The following is a 16,816-nucleotide window of genomic DNA, read 5'->3' on the forward strand; positions in this document are numbered from 1 at the left end:
CCTGCACTGAAGTAGAAAACAAACCTAAACATACAACATGTCTTCACCTTAAAATGTAATCATTTACTTAATTTTGACTTGCCTTTTGTCCCCATGATGTGAGTTTGTGAACAGATTTAGGTCCCCACAACATGAGTAATACCTGGAAAACACACACACACACACATTCTTGTACAGTATTCTCAGTGAGGACACTCATAAGGACCTTATTCAAAAACACAAACATAGACACACAAATCTGTTGATTTAACAACTTCAATTGGCCATTGACAACTCCATTTATTGACTACTTTATCCCATCACCAAATAAAACAGTAAATTGACTATTATGGGAACTTTAAAATGCCACAAATACTAAAGTACCTTATTCACCTTATTTCTGATCAGAACAAAAACATGTAGGAATGTGTTTGTGTCACGAGTGGTGACCGGTCAGTGCCTTTGAACTCTCCCCCCAGTCATCATGATAACCTTAAACACCTCTAACCCCTTACCATAACTTTAACTAAGTGCTTAACCCTATTAACCTTTAACGTAACCCTATAACCCTAAAACACAACTCTACAACATTAAAACCACTTTATTTTCACTGTATTTCTGTACATACGTTTCCCATTCCCACCTTTTTATAATTCAGTTATATTCATTGTCTCAAAACTTAAAGCTAATATCACTTAATAATCACATACTTATGCCACGTTTATAAGTCATGATAAGATATATGTTTAAGGTCAGAGGGTGTTATTGCATTAATACTAATAAAAAAGTTCCGAGTGTAAACAAATCTATGTTTTATTATTTCAGCAGTGCATATACAACATTTTAGTGGTACAAAAAGTACAAAAAAGTTGGTGTATTTTCTAGAAATGTTCATGTTTCATGTAAGCGTGTACTTCTTCTGTACTCAGTATACTCTGTAGCCCTTATTGTTAATAATATGTTATGTCCAACACAGTGAAATAAACATATGTGTATATGCAGAACAGTTTAAACCAAACAAATCACTTAAAAATCATTTATATGTAAGTCGACTTGGTTTAAAAAAAAAAAAAAAGTGGTCTTGTTTTAAAAGGGGTTGATTCGTATTTACAAAGGTTTTTGAGATATTTGACCCCGTGAGGCTTGAAGCATTGATCTCAGAGGTCAGAGGAGCAGAGTCTGACCAGTCAGTGAATCATAACATCACAACAGTTTTTGACGTCCAACAGCAGCAGAAGCTGCTTTAATTAAAGCCTCCTGCGAACGAACACAACGTCAGGTCTGAAGAATAATGTGCAACAATAATCTCATTTCATTTATGCTGTTAGAATACTCCAGTCTTCATAGTCCTGTGTGGCAGGATGTTATAATCTGTTTAATGCCGAAGAAAGAGGAAACTCCACAGGTCTTAAAGCTGTAGTGCGTCATATTTCAAATCTAAACAAATGTCCTTTACATTCAAACCATTGACAAATCAGTTCACACACAATGCTGATGAAGTCTCTCCCTGTGTTTAAAGGTCCAGTGTGTAAAATTGAGTTGTTCACACCAAACGTGGCCATCACATTTTGTACATTTTGTGACCCGATGGCCGCAAGTCGCCGTATTTTAAACAGAAGTAAAGGGCTTTTGTTTTTACCATCCACCAAAGCGTTGTGCTCTCTGTTGTGGAAACATCTGCAGAGAAGAAACCGTCGTCTTGTGTGGTTTCACAACACCATAGGGAGCCGGAGTTTCACCGCTAACTTCGGGAGCTCATCACGCAAAAGTATCGCTGGAAGCGGCATCCATATCATCCATATGGAGCTCCCGAAGTTAACAGTGAAACTCGCCAAGTTGTGTCCGGCTCCGTACGGTGTGTTGTGAAACCACACAAGACGACGGTTTCTGCTCCGCAGGCGTATTTCCACAAGAGATAAAGTGTTGTATAGCTTTGTATACCTTGAGCGTTTTGTGCGATAGATGCGATGAGCACGATTTTTGCCTGGCTGACGTGAGTATTGCATCTGTGCATTGATTTTGTAATGTAAACCTGTCACATGACAAATTCGTGCCGCGTCCGGTGTGAACACAGCTTTAGAAAACATATATGTTGCCTTCAGTTTGCATCAAAACTCAGAGGATATCTACTTTGTCCATTGTGGGCTAAAACATGTAAAAACATGGAGCACCGCAGACCTGACCTGGAGTAATGGAGTAATGAATAACAATTAATCTTACAATTAGATGGTTTACAATCAAAATTGAATTACAAATACTTTGATTGAAATAATATCACCTAAATTTTACACACTGGACCTTTAAAAGACGAGCGCATAATTTTGAAAAAGAAAATAATCTCCCTTCCCGCTCAACCAAAGATTTGTCAATGCTCGTCAACAAAACAAGCAATAAAAAGACATGTGGTGATTTTTTTTGTGTGTACCACAACTTCATTTCATCATCGGATGTTGAACAAATTACAGTTTGATGGAGTTATCCAATCAACCTTTGGAAGGAAAATACTCAAAGAATAAATTGTTACCCACTCACAATTCCCCTTTGTGAGTTGGGAAACCGGTCTGTTGAGTTTTTGGATCCTCACCTAATTTTCCTTTTTTTTCCCCCCACAGACTCTCATTTCCTCTCTTTTCCTTCTTTAATTCATCTTTTTTATCTGGCAGACTTGTGGTTTTAGAACAGGAAGAGCCATCAAACACTCAGGTAGAAAATTTCCTTATGTGGTGCCATGAAACGTTAAATTCATAACTGTGCTGTGCAGAGTCTCGTTCTCCAAAACTGGGATGGTTTAAACAGACAGACTTTACCACAGATTATAAGAGCGAAGGGAACTCCACTGCAGCTCCACTGGGAGGAAACTGTTAGTGTTGTGCGTTTGCCAGTATTTAAGGTGCACTAAAAGTGTTGGTATATATGAATCATGGCTGTGTGAAGAGAAGGGTTACGGCATGCGTTTAATTCCAAACTGCGGTTTGGTGAGTTCTCTTAAAGCTCAGAAGTGAAAGGGAGCCAGGACACTTGGGAGGTACCAACTCTGTGGGATCTGAGATCAGCTTGAACGATTAAAACCTACTGAGAGGGGAATAAAAAATTAGAAAAAATTAGAAGAAATGGCTTGTATGCTATGCTTGGTTTAGTGTGTGTGTGTGTGTGTGTGAAACAAGCCAACCCTGGGCCGCAGACACTGACAGACTCCGTGTTGTAAATTGTGCAAGGCAAGCGTCCACGCATCATCCATCTGTTTACACTCATCTGTTGTCTCTTCCTCACAATCATTTCATCCGTCAACCGCGGTGACTCTTACTCATTTACAGAAACTGTTAGCTGCAGAGTTTCTTTGTTTTCACGGTAGAACCTCCCTGCGCAAATGAAGAAGAATGAAATCCTTTCTAGTTTCTTAAGGCCACTTGAGAAAAGGATTTGCCTTCTGGGAAGAAGATAATTATTAAAAACTAGACTTTTAATTTCTTTCATCGGGGGCCAGTTCTCCCCCCTGAGGCTGAAACCAGAGCCGCAGAAGTTTGGTTCACGCTGAGATCGCTTGATTCATATTATACTGAGAAGATGTTTGTGGAATTATTGATCAACACTGACAAACATATGATGCCTCTACCCCGGCTTTGTCACGGCTGTAAAGCACAGACGACGGCGTCGTACTGAGAGAATATAAGAGAAAGCAGCGCTGTTGCTGAGTGAAAGCCTTCGTTTCATAATACTGAGAGGAGCAGCTGCCTGTAAATGGAAAGAAATCAGTTCATCAGTGACACAGTTGATCAGTTTCATTGTGTGCCATTGCTTTGCTTTGCAACGCGGTCTCTTCCATTGGGAATCTTTGTTGCATCAGTTCGACACCACACTGGGAGACAAGCAGCTGAACCCAGAGCAGCCTCCGAGGTCAACCTCGCCCCGCTCGTATAAACGCTGACCTCTGATCCTTCATTGAAGACAGATGAGCTCTGTAATTCAGTCCTGATGAAAAGTCTTGTTGTGTGGTCATCTGTCTGTGTAGCAACTCTTACTATGCAGTCAGTGTCAAAAGCAGAATTTTGTCGCTCTGTGCGTCTCCATCACAGCCACACGCTTCAGTCCTGTGGCTACAACAGTCACTTTTTGTTTTTTTTTAAGAGAAAGAACAGCCAGTAGGACGTCGTGCACCTTGTGGCGTCTTTGAATATTAAGGCACTTTTTGTTTGAGAAGATGTTCCACCGCTGCAGCACGCTCTGGGATCACCGTGGGGTCTTAGACGGCGCAGGTTACGCCGGCGTCCTCGACGTGGCCACAGTTGGTTTTGCCCCAGCCGGAAAACTTGCACTGGTGGATGTTGTCCTCGGTCCCTGTGCATGCCACGTCGTCCATCCAGATCAGACCAGTACCTGAGCAGAGAGAACAGTGACGTTACAACATGGACATGAAGTTACTAGACCTACAAATGTAAAACTGTAGCACATTTACTCATTGTCTACAGCTTTATCCTCCACATGAGGGGTGACAGGCTGACATAGGGAGACCCTGGACAGGCCGCTTGTCCATCACAGCGTCAACAAAACAACCATTCACTCTAACACTCACAACTAAGGTCAATTTAGAGTGTCCAGTTGACCTCTACTATATTATATTATATTATATATTTTTATGTATATATTTTTTTAAATATTTATGTGATTTTTCTTTATATCCATATTTATATACTATTTTTAATACTATTTCTTTGTTTACTTTTTGCTGGTATTTTTGAGTGGACAGCAAAGTAAGAATTTCATTGTACAGGGAAACGTGTTCCTTTACTGTGCATATGACAATAAATACTTATGGACTTTGGTGTGGGAGAGTAAGTGGCTTACAAACCTCCAGTTTTCAAGCTTAAAACAGCTGTCTTACAGTGAGATAAACATCCTGAAGATAACATAGACTTAAGCAGGTGTGTGTTTTTATTCGAAATGGCTGAATATGTTTTTCCTTCTGTATTTGCTGGCAGTCGAGCGAGTGTGCGGTTCACAGCCTGGTTCACGGAAAACAGTGGCTCAGTGACGTCACTGCTGTGTGATTAACCTTGATAATCTGAACCACGATTCAAAAAAACCCTGAACTATCTGGAAGATAAGTGGTGTGGCCAAACTTCAGAATTCATTTGGCGGATATTTTTCACATCTGGACTTGGACGACGGCCGTCCAGCTCCTCGATGATGACTCACTCAGGCATCACTTTTCTCTTCAGTGTCAAACGAAAGTGAAAAAAGTGAAGCTAATGGAAGCAGCCAGGGAGGCTGAACGTGTTGCCTGTCGGTGCTTATCAGTCACAGGCCAGAGAAATTAAACATTCACGCATAATAATGACCGACTGACTCATCCTGAGGGGGGAAATGTGAAAAATTGAAACTTTCCATCATTTTCCCAAAGTAACAGAGCTTTCAGTCAAACTGTGAAGCAGCGAATACACCATGTACACTCAGCTGCCACTTTATTAGGAACACCTGTTCAACTGCTTGTTAAGTGACTCTGAACACTCTGAAGTATTTTCAGAAAGTGATCAATTAATTGACTGATAATACTTTTTTTACCAGACAGTTAGTCAAGGTACCCAACCCCCATTGCTCCCCAGGTGCCGCGCAGTGTGGCTGCCCACTGCTCCTAACTCTAGGATGGGTCAAATGCAGAGAAAGAATGTCCTTACTAAGGGATAAATAAATTACAGAAAAAAATAAAAATAAATAAATAACAGCCGTTCCACAATAGGACAGAAGAGTTATGATAGATAAAAAACATCTTAATCACCATTTTACAGTGCACTTGATCAGGGATTGAGCTCCATATTTAATTCTATGGCTGACTGATGCACAAAAGAGTGCTTCAGATTGAACCTATTAAATCGTGGAACCGTATATGGCATCTCCGGTTAGATGGTAACAATTAATATTCTCTGTTCAGGGCATGATTAGAGTTGGAGACGATATAATAAACCAGTCTTTATATGTTTCTATGGTAGGCTGATTCATAGACTTCCTCCAGGAGTTGGCCTATATCATCGCTGAACAGATTTTTTAGTTGATGAAACAGTGAGCAGCAGTTCTCTGGGCAAAAACTAAAAATGCAGCCTGTTTTGAAATGACAGAAAGGTAAAAGTAACTCAAACAACAATTTGGTACAACCAAGGTGTGATGAAGAACATCTCCTGTCAAACCTTGAAACAGATGGTCTACAGCAGCAGAAGACCAGGGAGTTCGCTGTACCTAATAATGGTAAATGGACTTTGTGTGCATCAAATAACAAGAAAACCAAAAGACATCTCTTGGATAAAAGGTGAAACATCATCTATAAATCTACAGCTTCAATGAGATTTGGAGAACTATGACCTACAGTAAATATATGAGAGTCAACACAGACATCACTATGGTTCCTTTACATTCTCTCTCTCGGTCACAAGAAGTTTAAAAGTTTACAAAAAGGTAAAAAGAGCGGAAACTGACACCAAATCCCAACATCCAGAGGAACGTTCATCAGTGCGAGTATAAGAGTGTGATTGAGACAGCGAGAACTCCCTGTGCTTCCTTCGCAGACCGTGGATCAGATGATAAATATATGTGGTCATAAAACAGTCCCAGCTGGTGAGCAGAGCTTTTGGCACAGTTGTTTTTTTCGCTATAAACTTCAGTTCCTGTTTGTAAGAACCAGAATCACTGGAGGCTTCAGAAAGTCCCGGACTCTTCGGGTGTCAGTCGTAAGGGGGACGATCCTCAGCTGTGAGGGAATAACATCGAGACCCAGCAACACTTGTTTGCACTGACGCACGCTGGTTCCTCGGGTTTGAAAAGGACTCGTAGCGAAAAGGCTCTCTGCGTTTGTTTGCAAGGAGAGATTGCGGACTCATTAGTAGCGTGCCCCACAGCGGCATCTGGAGTCTTGTACATGAGGAGATAGTGGTCGCCATCTCTGCCATTAATCATTCGGTGACAGTGAGGAGCGGAGGCTGGGCCACAGGGCCGCAGCAGGAAACTGATGCCACATCTCTGGATGTTTTTACACAACGATTTAAAGAGAAAAATACAAGGAACAACCTAGTAGTGTTATATAAAATGTCATACTCAAGCATTTAATATGGCATTTTTATTGTTTTTTTTAATGTCTATAAATGCAAGGAACGTCTGTTTGTTTATCACATATCTGTCGTATACGGTTCACTTGACAGACTTTAAATTTGGCAATAGATATAGCACTAAAGTTTAGTAAGATATATTTCATGTAGCACGCCTATCACATATCTGTCAAACTGTTTAATTGACAGGCTTCAAACATTTAAATATTGAACGATTACAGCACTAGTTGATTGTTATTCACATTTATTCTTATACGCAATTTTCTGTCTTGTATTATCTCTAAAAAAAGGATTATCTTACATTGTTAATGTATGAATTTTGATTCAAAATGCCTGTGAACCACTCTCCATTGTTTTTACCATCGAGGATGTTCACAAACTCATCAGTCAAGTACTTTTTAATCGTAAATGCCTGAACAGGCTGTTACTTGTTACTTGTTACATGTTCTTTTTTATTTAAGCTACATTTTTTCGGAATGTCACGCTGAGATTAGATTTGTGAAAAAAATTATTAACAGTTAAATCCAGAAAATAGTCACATAATTAATCATTAAGGAATATAATTGCTTACATAGTTGCACCACATGTTTTAAATAGTTTATGTAGTTATAGTAGCATTTAATTACGTAGCTATTAAGGCGTTTACAATTTGTTCACATACGGCTGTTCATGCGCTCAACACATTAAAAACATTTTACTGCATTACTACAATATCATCATCCCCAGTAAATTGACTGTTTTTCATTATTATTTCATTATTTTTCTTTACAACTGACACGTCTCGTGTGCTACGACAGCGTTTACCTGCGTCATTCACTGCAATTTCTTTCTATTATTGGCAACGCGTTTTGGAAATGTCTGAAATGGATGCAGCACAGAAACTGTCAGGGATATTTCATGAACCGTGCGGAAAAGGAACGTTTCCAGAATCCCTCCGCATGTGTTTCACGTCGTCTCGTTCCAGAAATCTGTTTCAAAGTCGAGCGTAAAGTAATCCCAGTGCTCGTCAGCAGTAAAAAAAAGACTAGGAAAAAAAAAGAAGAACACAGGCCTGATGGAAATAGCACTGAGATTTCTATATTTGTGAGTTTGGAAACGCGAAATGTGAAATATATGCTCTCTCTCTGAAAGTGCGTGCTTGGGATTAAGGAGCTTGTTCTGCCAGTGTCAATTTTGCTTGTCCCCCTCCCCGCCCCCAATATCAAAGCAACAAGAGATTCAAAGACAAACAACAGTTTGAAGTTTTTCAAGATGTTAAATCCTCACTCAACATGAAACCACTCAAGTGAAAGCTGCACTAATACAATTTAAATCATCTTTATCTGCGTATCTCCCCAAAATCTGGAATCTAATTATTCAATGGCGCAACTTATGCTTTCTTAGATCCTCAAAAAATAAACTTCACAAAGAGGGGTCTTTTTTTTTTACTACAAAAACGGACATGTAAGTTATTAATTCCGTCCATAAATGATTCATTTTTTTAGCAAAAAATCAAATCAATGTGTTGCCTTTAAAGCTGATATCTGAATAAAAAAATAAACCTAATGCCTCCAACATTCCTGCTGTGATTGAGAAAAGCCACTTTTTATACATACGTGTCTGGTAAATGATGGCAGGGGACAGTTTTGGAAAATGTCCAGAGGGACTTACACAGGACACATACAGGACAATTCCCGGGGAAAATGTTGTAGTAGTCTGCAGTAGCAGAGTCCTGTGTTTGTTGTGACATGAACTTCAGCTGTTCTGCTGCCGCATCTTCACACAGTCGACTGTGATTGACAAACTGTTTACTCACAGTTGTTGTTTGTGTCGCGTTCCCGGGCCGACGTTTACATCTGTTTACAGCCAATGTTTTACGACGCTTGTGTCTGGCCAACGCCCTGACGAGTTCATTTACACAAGAGTCACGAGTCACTTTCACAGGGATTTGTAGGATTAAGACACTGACGTTTATGCTTTTGGCAAATGCAACGTTTTTCCTGAAACAGAAAACTTGTCAGTTCTGGATTTCGTAAGAGTCTGTGCTCTGTAACTGATTCAGACTCGAGGTCAGGTCGATGTCTGGTTCCTCGGTGACTGCAGAATCAGACAAACAGATCTTTTTTCTCTTTGTCTCCAGAATCACCTATGCTAAGTATTTACTTCCTGCCTCTTTCACAATAAAGTGAGCTGATAAACCTGGGACCTTGAAGCCGCCAAAACACCCCGTGGCGTTAATTGTGAATAAAGTTCAAGCAGTTGTTGCAGTTTAAATAAACACTCAGTACGTTCACATGCACAGTTTAATCGAGCCATAGTCTGACTAAGACAGGCAACTGGACCACTTGAGAAGAAAATCAATTTATTGGCCACGTATGTCTGACTCCGCCTCCGTACGCGGCGTTGTAACTCTCTATAAGCTAGTGCGCGTTGATCGTGATACAAGTTAGATCGGGCAAGGCACTTGGACGTTTGATTTCCAGCAACAGTACTGCAGTTTATACATGGGAGGAAATTTTGGTGCATGCAAACTCCGACTCTAGTCCGACTAAGCATATACATGCAGGAGTAATTGGACTATGAATCTCATTATCCAGGTACGTTCACATGACATTAACTCATTGGCTGCTAGCCATTTTCAGAGCAGTGGTCCAATTGACCTCTATAGCAGTCAATGGCAGCCAATGAGTGTTAAGAAAACCAAATTATTGTCTTAGTCCGACTAAAACCTGACTTTTAACATGCATGTAAATGCAGTGAGCGTTGTGTTTTCCTGACCATCTGAGCTGCTGTGAAAGCAACACAACCAGAAAACAAGACTCTCTTTGTGTCCACAAGATTCAATTGTAGTGTGAAAATAAAATGGAGGAACCACGTTATTTTATGAGTGTTTTATGTATGATTTTATCACCTTAAAAAAATGATTAACTGTCATTAAATCCACCTGTTGAACATGGAGTATGTCCACGATCGTTGCATAAGCTTGGTAACACATGTGCGTATCGTCACTTAAGCGCAGTTATTTAATAAAAGACCAGAAATTAAGCTAATAATCACTATCATCATCAGCTATCAATCATTGTTACTCTTTTTATAGACCAGCACATACATAAAGCAACAAAAGCACGACAATTTCCATCAGTGTCTTGCAAAATAATCAAAAATTACATCAGGAATTTTAATTAAAGCAAATATAAACATCGCTCTTGTCAATGTGGACGTATTTCTAGCATTTTTTTTTAATATTATGATTTATAATATAGATTTTTAGTATGGGTTTGTAACTGTCACATTTTTTTTTTTATAAATTCTGAATCAAAGAGAGTGACTCATCTGATTTATGGTGTATTTTTCTGTTTTAAATTGAATCCAGCCGTGATGTTAGTCACTGCTGTTGTCTGGAGGTCGTCGCCTGGAACAAAAGAAAGTTTCCCCACCAAAATTTTCCAGACTTATTGGTATAACAACTCTTCCTGGACAGAGAGTGAATGATGTAAGGACGATTGAACTAAAGAGCGAGAACGACAGACAGTAGAAGAGAGAGAGAGAGACGTATTTGACCTCTGAGATTCTTTTCTTTACGACATCTGGCTCACATGACTTACCTAATAAAACCTTAATATTAATCCCTGTAGCATATTATGGCATGTTTAAATCATACTATAATAGCACTCAATGCAGAGTCAGTGAAAATCACAACTTCAATCACTAAATAAAAAGATCACCATGGATACGAGCTGTGTATGTATTACTTCTTTGACTTTGACTTCAAGATTTTGGACGGTGATCGCTCAAAAATAAGCTCAAAGGAACCGGACATTTAATTTAGAATTAAAACGGCACAATGTACTTGTAGCTTTGACTTTCTGGTTAATTTCTCACCACATGTAGTATTTATAAATGTGAACTGACAAACCTGATCTGTAATAAATAACACTAGAATTTGACTTAAAACAATGTGGACAGTAATCTGTCACTCATGTATATTCATTCATTCATTCATAACTTCACCATATTAGACAGCCTTGAGCTGAGTTATAGCAAATTACATTAGGACAGAATCGGTTAGAATGATGGATGGATGGTGAAATGTGTGTTTTTTTGTGTTGTGTCACGTATGAGGTACAAGACAAGGAATGCCCGTATAAAACATGAAGCATGACAAAAATGTAGGTACAAGTGAAATAATGTATGTTCAAAACACAAGTTATGTACATAAAAGACAAATAATGTGTGTACATACATAACGTATGGATGTAAAGCACATAATGTACATACAAAACATATAGTATGGACGTAAAAGTCAAATAATGTGTGCACAAGACAAAATGTATGGATGCAAAATACAAATAATGTGTGTACAGGTTTGTATACACATTGTCTTACATTGTTGACAATGTAAGACAATGTAAAATGAACAGTGTGTGTATATAAACAGTGTATATCATGTGAGTGACGACTGTTTCGTACCTTTTCCGAAGCGTCCAGTCTTATGGACCTCTGTGGCTCCCCGGTATCCCAGCATCCTACACACCACGTCTCCGTCCTTTTTGTCCCAGACGTCGTCACACACCGTCCCCCAGCGGCGTTCGTGGAAAACCTCCACGCGTCCTTCGTGAGGACCCGAACCGTTGACCAAGCGCACCACGGTCTCCTCCACTATACAACGCAAACACACACACACACAAAGTTCTGTGTATCAACGTAACATGAACATTTTTCATGTGTTCATACGTCAGGAAAAAGTTTAAAGTAAAAAAACACCATGAGACGGAGAGGAGACGTGACTTTGAACTCACACAGGGCAGATTATTTTCATTCTGAGTGTTTATGAGTTTAATGAAGTCCCCGTAAATCAAACCAATATGAAAACAAACTCAGACTATTGAAATTGTTGTGTCTGTTTGACATTGTTTTTATACACTATGGGAAAAAAGAGACTTTGATTCACAAAGAACAGTAAATAAAATGACTCAGACAGAGGGAACTTTATTTTCGTCCTCTTATGTGAAGTATGTCCAAAGATCTGAGCTTTGGATGAAATTGTCCACCAATTTCAGATGGAAAAATCATGACCTAGATTATCGCGTAGGTCGTGATATTAGGTTTATTCTGAAAATACCATGTAAATCATGTAAATATCCTGATTTTTTTTTGTTTTCCATTTCCATTTTCTATTTTTGTTGTCATATTCTTATTTTCCATCTTTTTAATTGCTTATTCTATACATCTGACTGTTTTGGCCCTGTAATACAGTGTCTAATCTACTCTAATCTAAACTAAAATAATGTAATGTTTGAGATTAACAGAATTTAAAAAGGAGGAAGGAGACATACGAGACAAGAAACAGATGAGAGCATCGTAAAATTTCTGTCAGTTAGCAGAGATCTGGCTACATGAAATCAGTGGAGGCCTGCGACGCTCGAAACGAACGTTGATGAAATCTATAAGGTGTGTTGGAGCAAGGAAACATCAAAACCATGCAGGGCAGGGATCCCCGAGGACCAGGACTGGGAAATGGACCTTGATTACATAAAAGTAAAAAGGCTTTATATAGCGTCTTGCTATATCCTCCAATAAGACTATAATTTAAGGTTGAAATGTTGAATTTGAATGGAAGTCGATGCCGAGTCCTCAGAAGAACAGCTGTGTAAACCTGTGTTTGTGTGTGTATTTTTTGTATAAGCAGATGCTGCATTGATTTACAGCACATTTAAAACTACGCAGCAGCTGAACTCCTATAACTGACTCGATTTATCGCCTTCATGAGACAGTACGCGCGCGCACACACACACACACACACACATGCTCATGTGTGCGCTCAGTACTAGGTAGTGCAGCCAGACAGGATACAAGTCTCATCAGACCATCATAAACTTTAACTGTGTACCATTTAACACTCATTACACAGATGAGCATTGTGCGCTCACTGGCTCAACATTGTTTAATTCCTCTCATAACATTATACTGTCATATCAGCTGCACATATTTGTATCATGTTCTTTTGAGAAGGAAGCAAATTAAAGCCAGAAATTCAAAGTTCTTCCATACATACACCATATGGACAAAAGTATTGGGACTATAATGACAAAATTAACTATACACAGTGCTTTAACATGGAGTTGGCCCTCTTTTCCATATTTCTTGGAAGACTTTCCTCCAGATTTCAAAGTGTTTCTGTGTAAATGTGTGCCCGTTCATTCTGTAGCGCATTTATAAGGTCAGGCACTGATGTTGGCTCACAATCTCTGTTCCAGATCATCCCAAAGGTCCTCGATTGGGTTAAGATCAGAGCAGAACACAAGTTCTTCCACACCAAACTCATGAGAAGTCAAACCATCGTCTTTACAGTCCTTGCTTTGTGCGCTGGGGGCACAGTCATGTTGGAATAAAAAAAGGGCATTTTTCTCAAACTGTTGCCACAAAGTTGGAAAACATGGCATTGTCCAAAATGTCAAAATGGTACGCTAAAGTGTTAAGATTGTCCTAGAGCCCAAAGTTTGATTGAAACACCTGAATTCAATGCTAATTCCAGTCTGAAATTGGAAATTAAAAGAATTATTATATTATGTATAAGACAAAAATAAGACAAAACTCAGGTACATTTGTTTGACTCACTGGAAGCTGTGTCAGCTTAAAGAATTAAACATTTTAAACTTCATGGATGGTAAGAAGACTCAGAATGGCACTCCACATGCTAAAAATTAGCTGCAAGCTAAAATGAAAACTGTCTCATAGTAACAAGCTGAAACGGGAAGTATCACCACCGAGTTGGAGCAAGGGCAGTAACCCGATTACTAATTAAAATGAAAATTTGCAGTCTGATTTTAGCAGCCAGGATATCCAAACTAAGACACACCTCAAGAAATCTAATACAAAGCACAATTTAAATGATTTCCAAATGCGGTTGGATCAAATTTTTGTTTTTTTGCTTTTTTGGCTCCAAATCCAATGCTATTGTTGTTACTCTGAACATGGCCTAAATGGGAAAAAGTAACAAGGACAAAGGAAGAAAAAGGAACAATTAGAATTTGAGGTGGTATTTGTTTAACTGTTGGCAACATTTGTCCTGTCCTCAAGGTCCTAAAGCTTGAGATGTGCAGCAACAGTAACACAATAGTAGTAAATTGTTAAGGAAAATCATTAGCCAATGTCATTTACTGTATTTCCAACTTGGCCATGCTTGAATATCAATTTTTGGATCGAAATACGATATAAGATAAATGTTGCTGTTGATGCACGGGTAAAAAAATCAGCCTCAAATTGCCGTATTTAACCAGTTACCGAGACTTATGTAATGACTTTTTCACAGTCAGAAACCGTGTGCATGATGACGACGACGATCATGATGATAGCTCCGCAGAGGGAAGTTAAAACAAACACGTCTTCAAGTAATTGAGCAAAAACCTTTCCCCTCCGTCTCTCCACAGCTCTGACAGCCCTCGCGTTCACCTTGGACACGAGGCAAAAACTAGAAACACTAGACTTGACAGTTCATAGGAAGCCTTGCTCCCTTTTCCTGCAAGAAGAAGAGAAATTAATGCGAGGAGATATAATGACTGTTTTTGTCCGAAAGAAAAGTAGGCACGAGTGCTGCTGGTCAGTGGCTCAAGCCTCAGAGGCCGAGGGCCAGTCACAGCAGCACAGTGTCAATACTTGATGAAGGCCAGAATACGACGTGATCATGTTTTATTAATGTTTGTCTGGCACTCACTGAAGGTCTGGACTGGACAGGATTGAACAGCTCCAGGACAAGAGTTAATCAGCTCCATGTGTTTTGTTAAAAGTCCCTCTTATAACTCAGAAGTTATTGTCTTTCATGTTGGTTTTGTTTTGCTTTGTTTTGTTTTGTTTTTGTGCAATTGGTTTAATTGCAATTGGATTTTTCTTGGCCGGGGTTCATACACAAATGAAACGATGTTTGTTTAACATTTTGGTTAACATGCTTATTTGCTTTCTCACCCTCATATCTGTCTGGTTTACAGAAGGTTTATAGCCAGTTAGTGTAGTTTAGCATAGACAGAGTGGAAGAAGGGCTAAAGAGCTAGTTTGTCCATTAAAAAAGAAAGAGGTCAAATTGTGTTTAATTTGGTAGGGCGCTAGTGCACACCGCATGGAGTCGACGTGTCTTCGAGTAGCTCTTCTACATCCTCACTAAAATGTACAAAAAGTGTCTCCAGCAGAAACAAAGCTAAGGAGAAACTTACACACCCAAAAGTAAACATGAAGAAAATTGGCAAAACAGCTCCTGCCATGACGCTAGCATCCAGCTAAACCTAGCTAGCAGCCCTGACACCGATGCTCAAAATCACCACCAAAGTTCGCTAATATCCTCGCTGCCGTCCGAAAACTGGACATAAACTGTGTTTAACTCTACCGGGTTTTGCATAAAGAAATTACATATGATAAAACTACGTTTTTGTCTAGTCAAGTGTCAAGTGTTTGCTTCAAAGGGGCAACTGACAACATTTGAGTCGCTATAGCAGCGCTACTTTTCAGCTGGTGATGAGAGTGCTATCCACTACTGTGATTTGCACACTGTTTTAAACTATTAAAGTTTAAGGTAAGAAGTTAACAGAAGGCTTCAGTCAGTTAGCTTAGCACAACATGCATTTTGAGGGTATTTCAGCTGGAGAGTAAAAAAAATATATCAAATCACTTTATATTACGTTTTTAATTATGTTCATTTGAGACTGAAACCAAATAAATCTTTATCTTTGGCTTCAGGTGAACCTGACTGCAATAACAGTAACGTAGTATTTTCATGCTCAATTTCGTTTTAGGGTCAAAATCTGAAATCAATTGCAGAGGTTCAGTGTAAATATAATCAACCTGTCAAACAATGAAATCACTACACCTGCTGCTGCTGGACCCTGGAGACCAGTGTGTGTGTGTGTGTGTGTGTGTGTGAGACCCTCTGGACACCTACTGCAGCAGGAACTAGCACAGAAGCAGAGACTGAGGACTTTGGCAGGTGTTTATGTGTCTCTCGCTGACGTCACAGCTGTGCAAGAAGCAGGCACGAAACTCAGCCACACTGCAGGTGCACTGATGAGATGACTGCACGAAGGCCAAGTTTGAAAATGAGTGTGGTCTGAGTGAGGGCGCCAGAAACAAGGGTGCAGGAATTAAGCAGGGAGCAGTTGGCCTTCGACTTAAATCCCCTGGACCTGCGTTTGATTTAAGTCACGGATCACTGTGTCCCAGTAATGGCTGCTGAACTCAGAGTACGAACGTCAGCTTGTTGACAGGTTTTGCAGCTGGTGTGATCACACTGCCTGCAACACGGTGTCGAGGTTAAAACGTGACATGAATCATCTGGTAACGTTTAGAAAAAAATCAGCCACAGAGACATGGAAACAAAATTTAGGTTAATTAGCTCGAAAAGCTACAGCTGCAAAGTAATGTCTGGCTGCGTTGCCAGATTGTGTGGTTCTTCTGTCCAGTTACGGCGACGTCTTCTCTAAATGAACAGGTTGAATTGACACAGAAGGCAGAGTGAGCAGAGTTAAACAGTGAGGGAGGTGAAAAGTGTTGTAGCTTTAATCTCATTTAACGCCACAGCTACACAAATCGATTAAAGCTGTAAACATATTATGGACACATGTACAGACATACATGGAGTCTGATTGACTGTCTAGAGCTAGACTGCATCTGATGCTGAAACATGTTTTTGTCAAAATGTCATAAGAAAAAAAGAAAAAGTATGATGAAATTATGTATTGTACGATGAATATATGTATTCTGTGGGTAATGGGGGCGGGACT

At 39.5% G+C, this 16,816-nt stretch overlaps 1 protein-coding gene across 3 annotated transcripts in view; it reads right to left on the reverse strand.

Annotated features, from left to right (window-relative positions):
* Positions 1–774: 774 nt before the first annotated feature.
* Positions 775–16,816, reverse strand: part of scara5 (scavenger receptor class A, member 5 (putative)) — a 79,740-nt gene continuing 63,698 nt past the window's right edge. For all 3 annotated transcript variants that reach the window (XM_058613547.1, XM_058613546.1, XM_058613548.1), the window contains exons 11-12: positions 11,520–11,708; positions 775–4,353 (exon numbers count right to left, since the gene is read on the reverse strand). In XM_058613547.1, the coding sequence (XP_058469530.1) occupies positions 4,220–4,353; positions 11,520–11,708 (323 nt within the window). In that variant the 3' untranslated portion in view covers positions 775–4,219. The remainder of the gene's footprint in view (positions 4,354–11,519; positions 11,709–16,816) is intronic.

The sequence above is a fragment of the Solea solea genome, chromosome 17 (genome assembly GCF_958295425.1).
Source record: "Solea solea chromosome 17, fSolSol10.1, whole genome shotgun sequence".
In the NCBI taxonomy this organism is placed as follows: Eukaryota; Metazoa; Chordata; class Actinopteri; order Pleuronectiformes; family Soleidae; genus Solea; species Solea solea.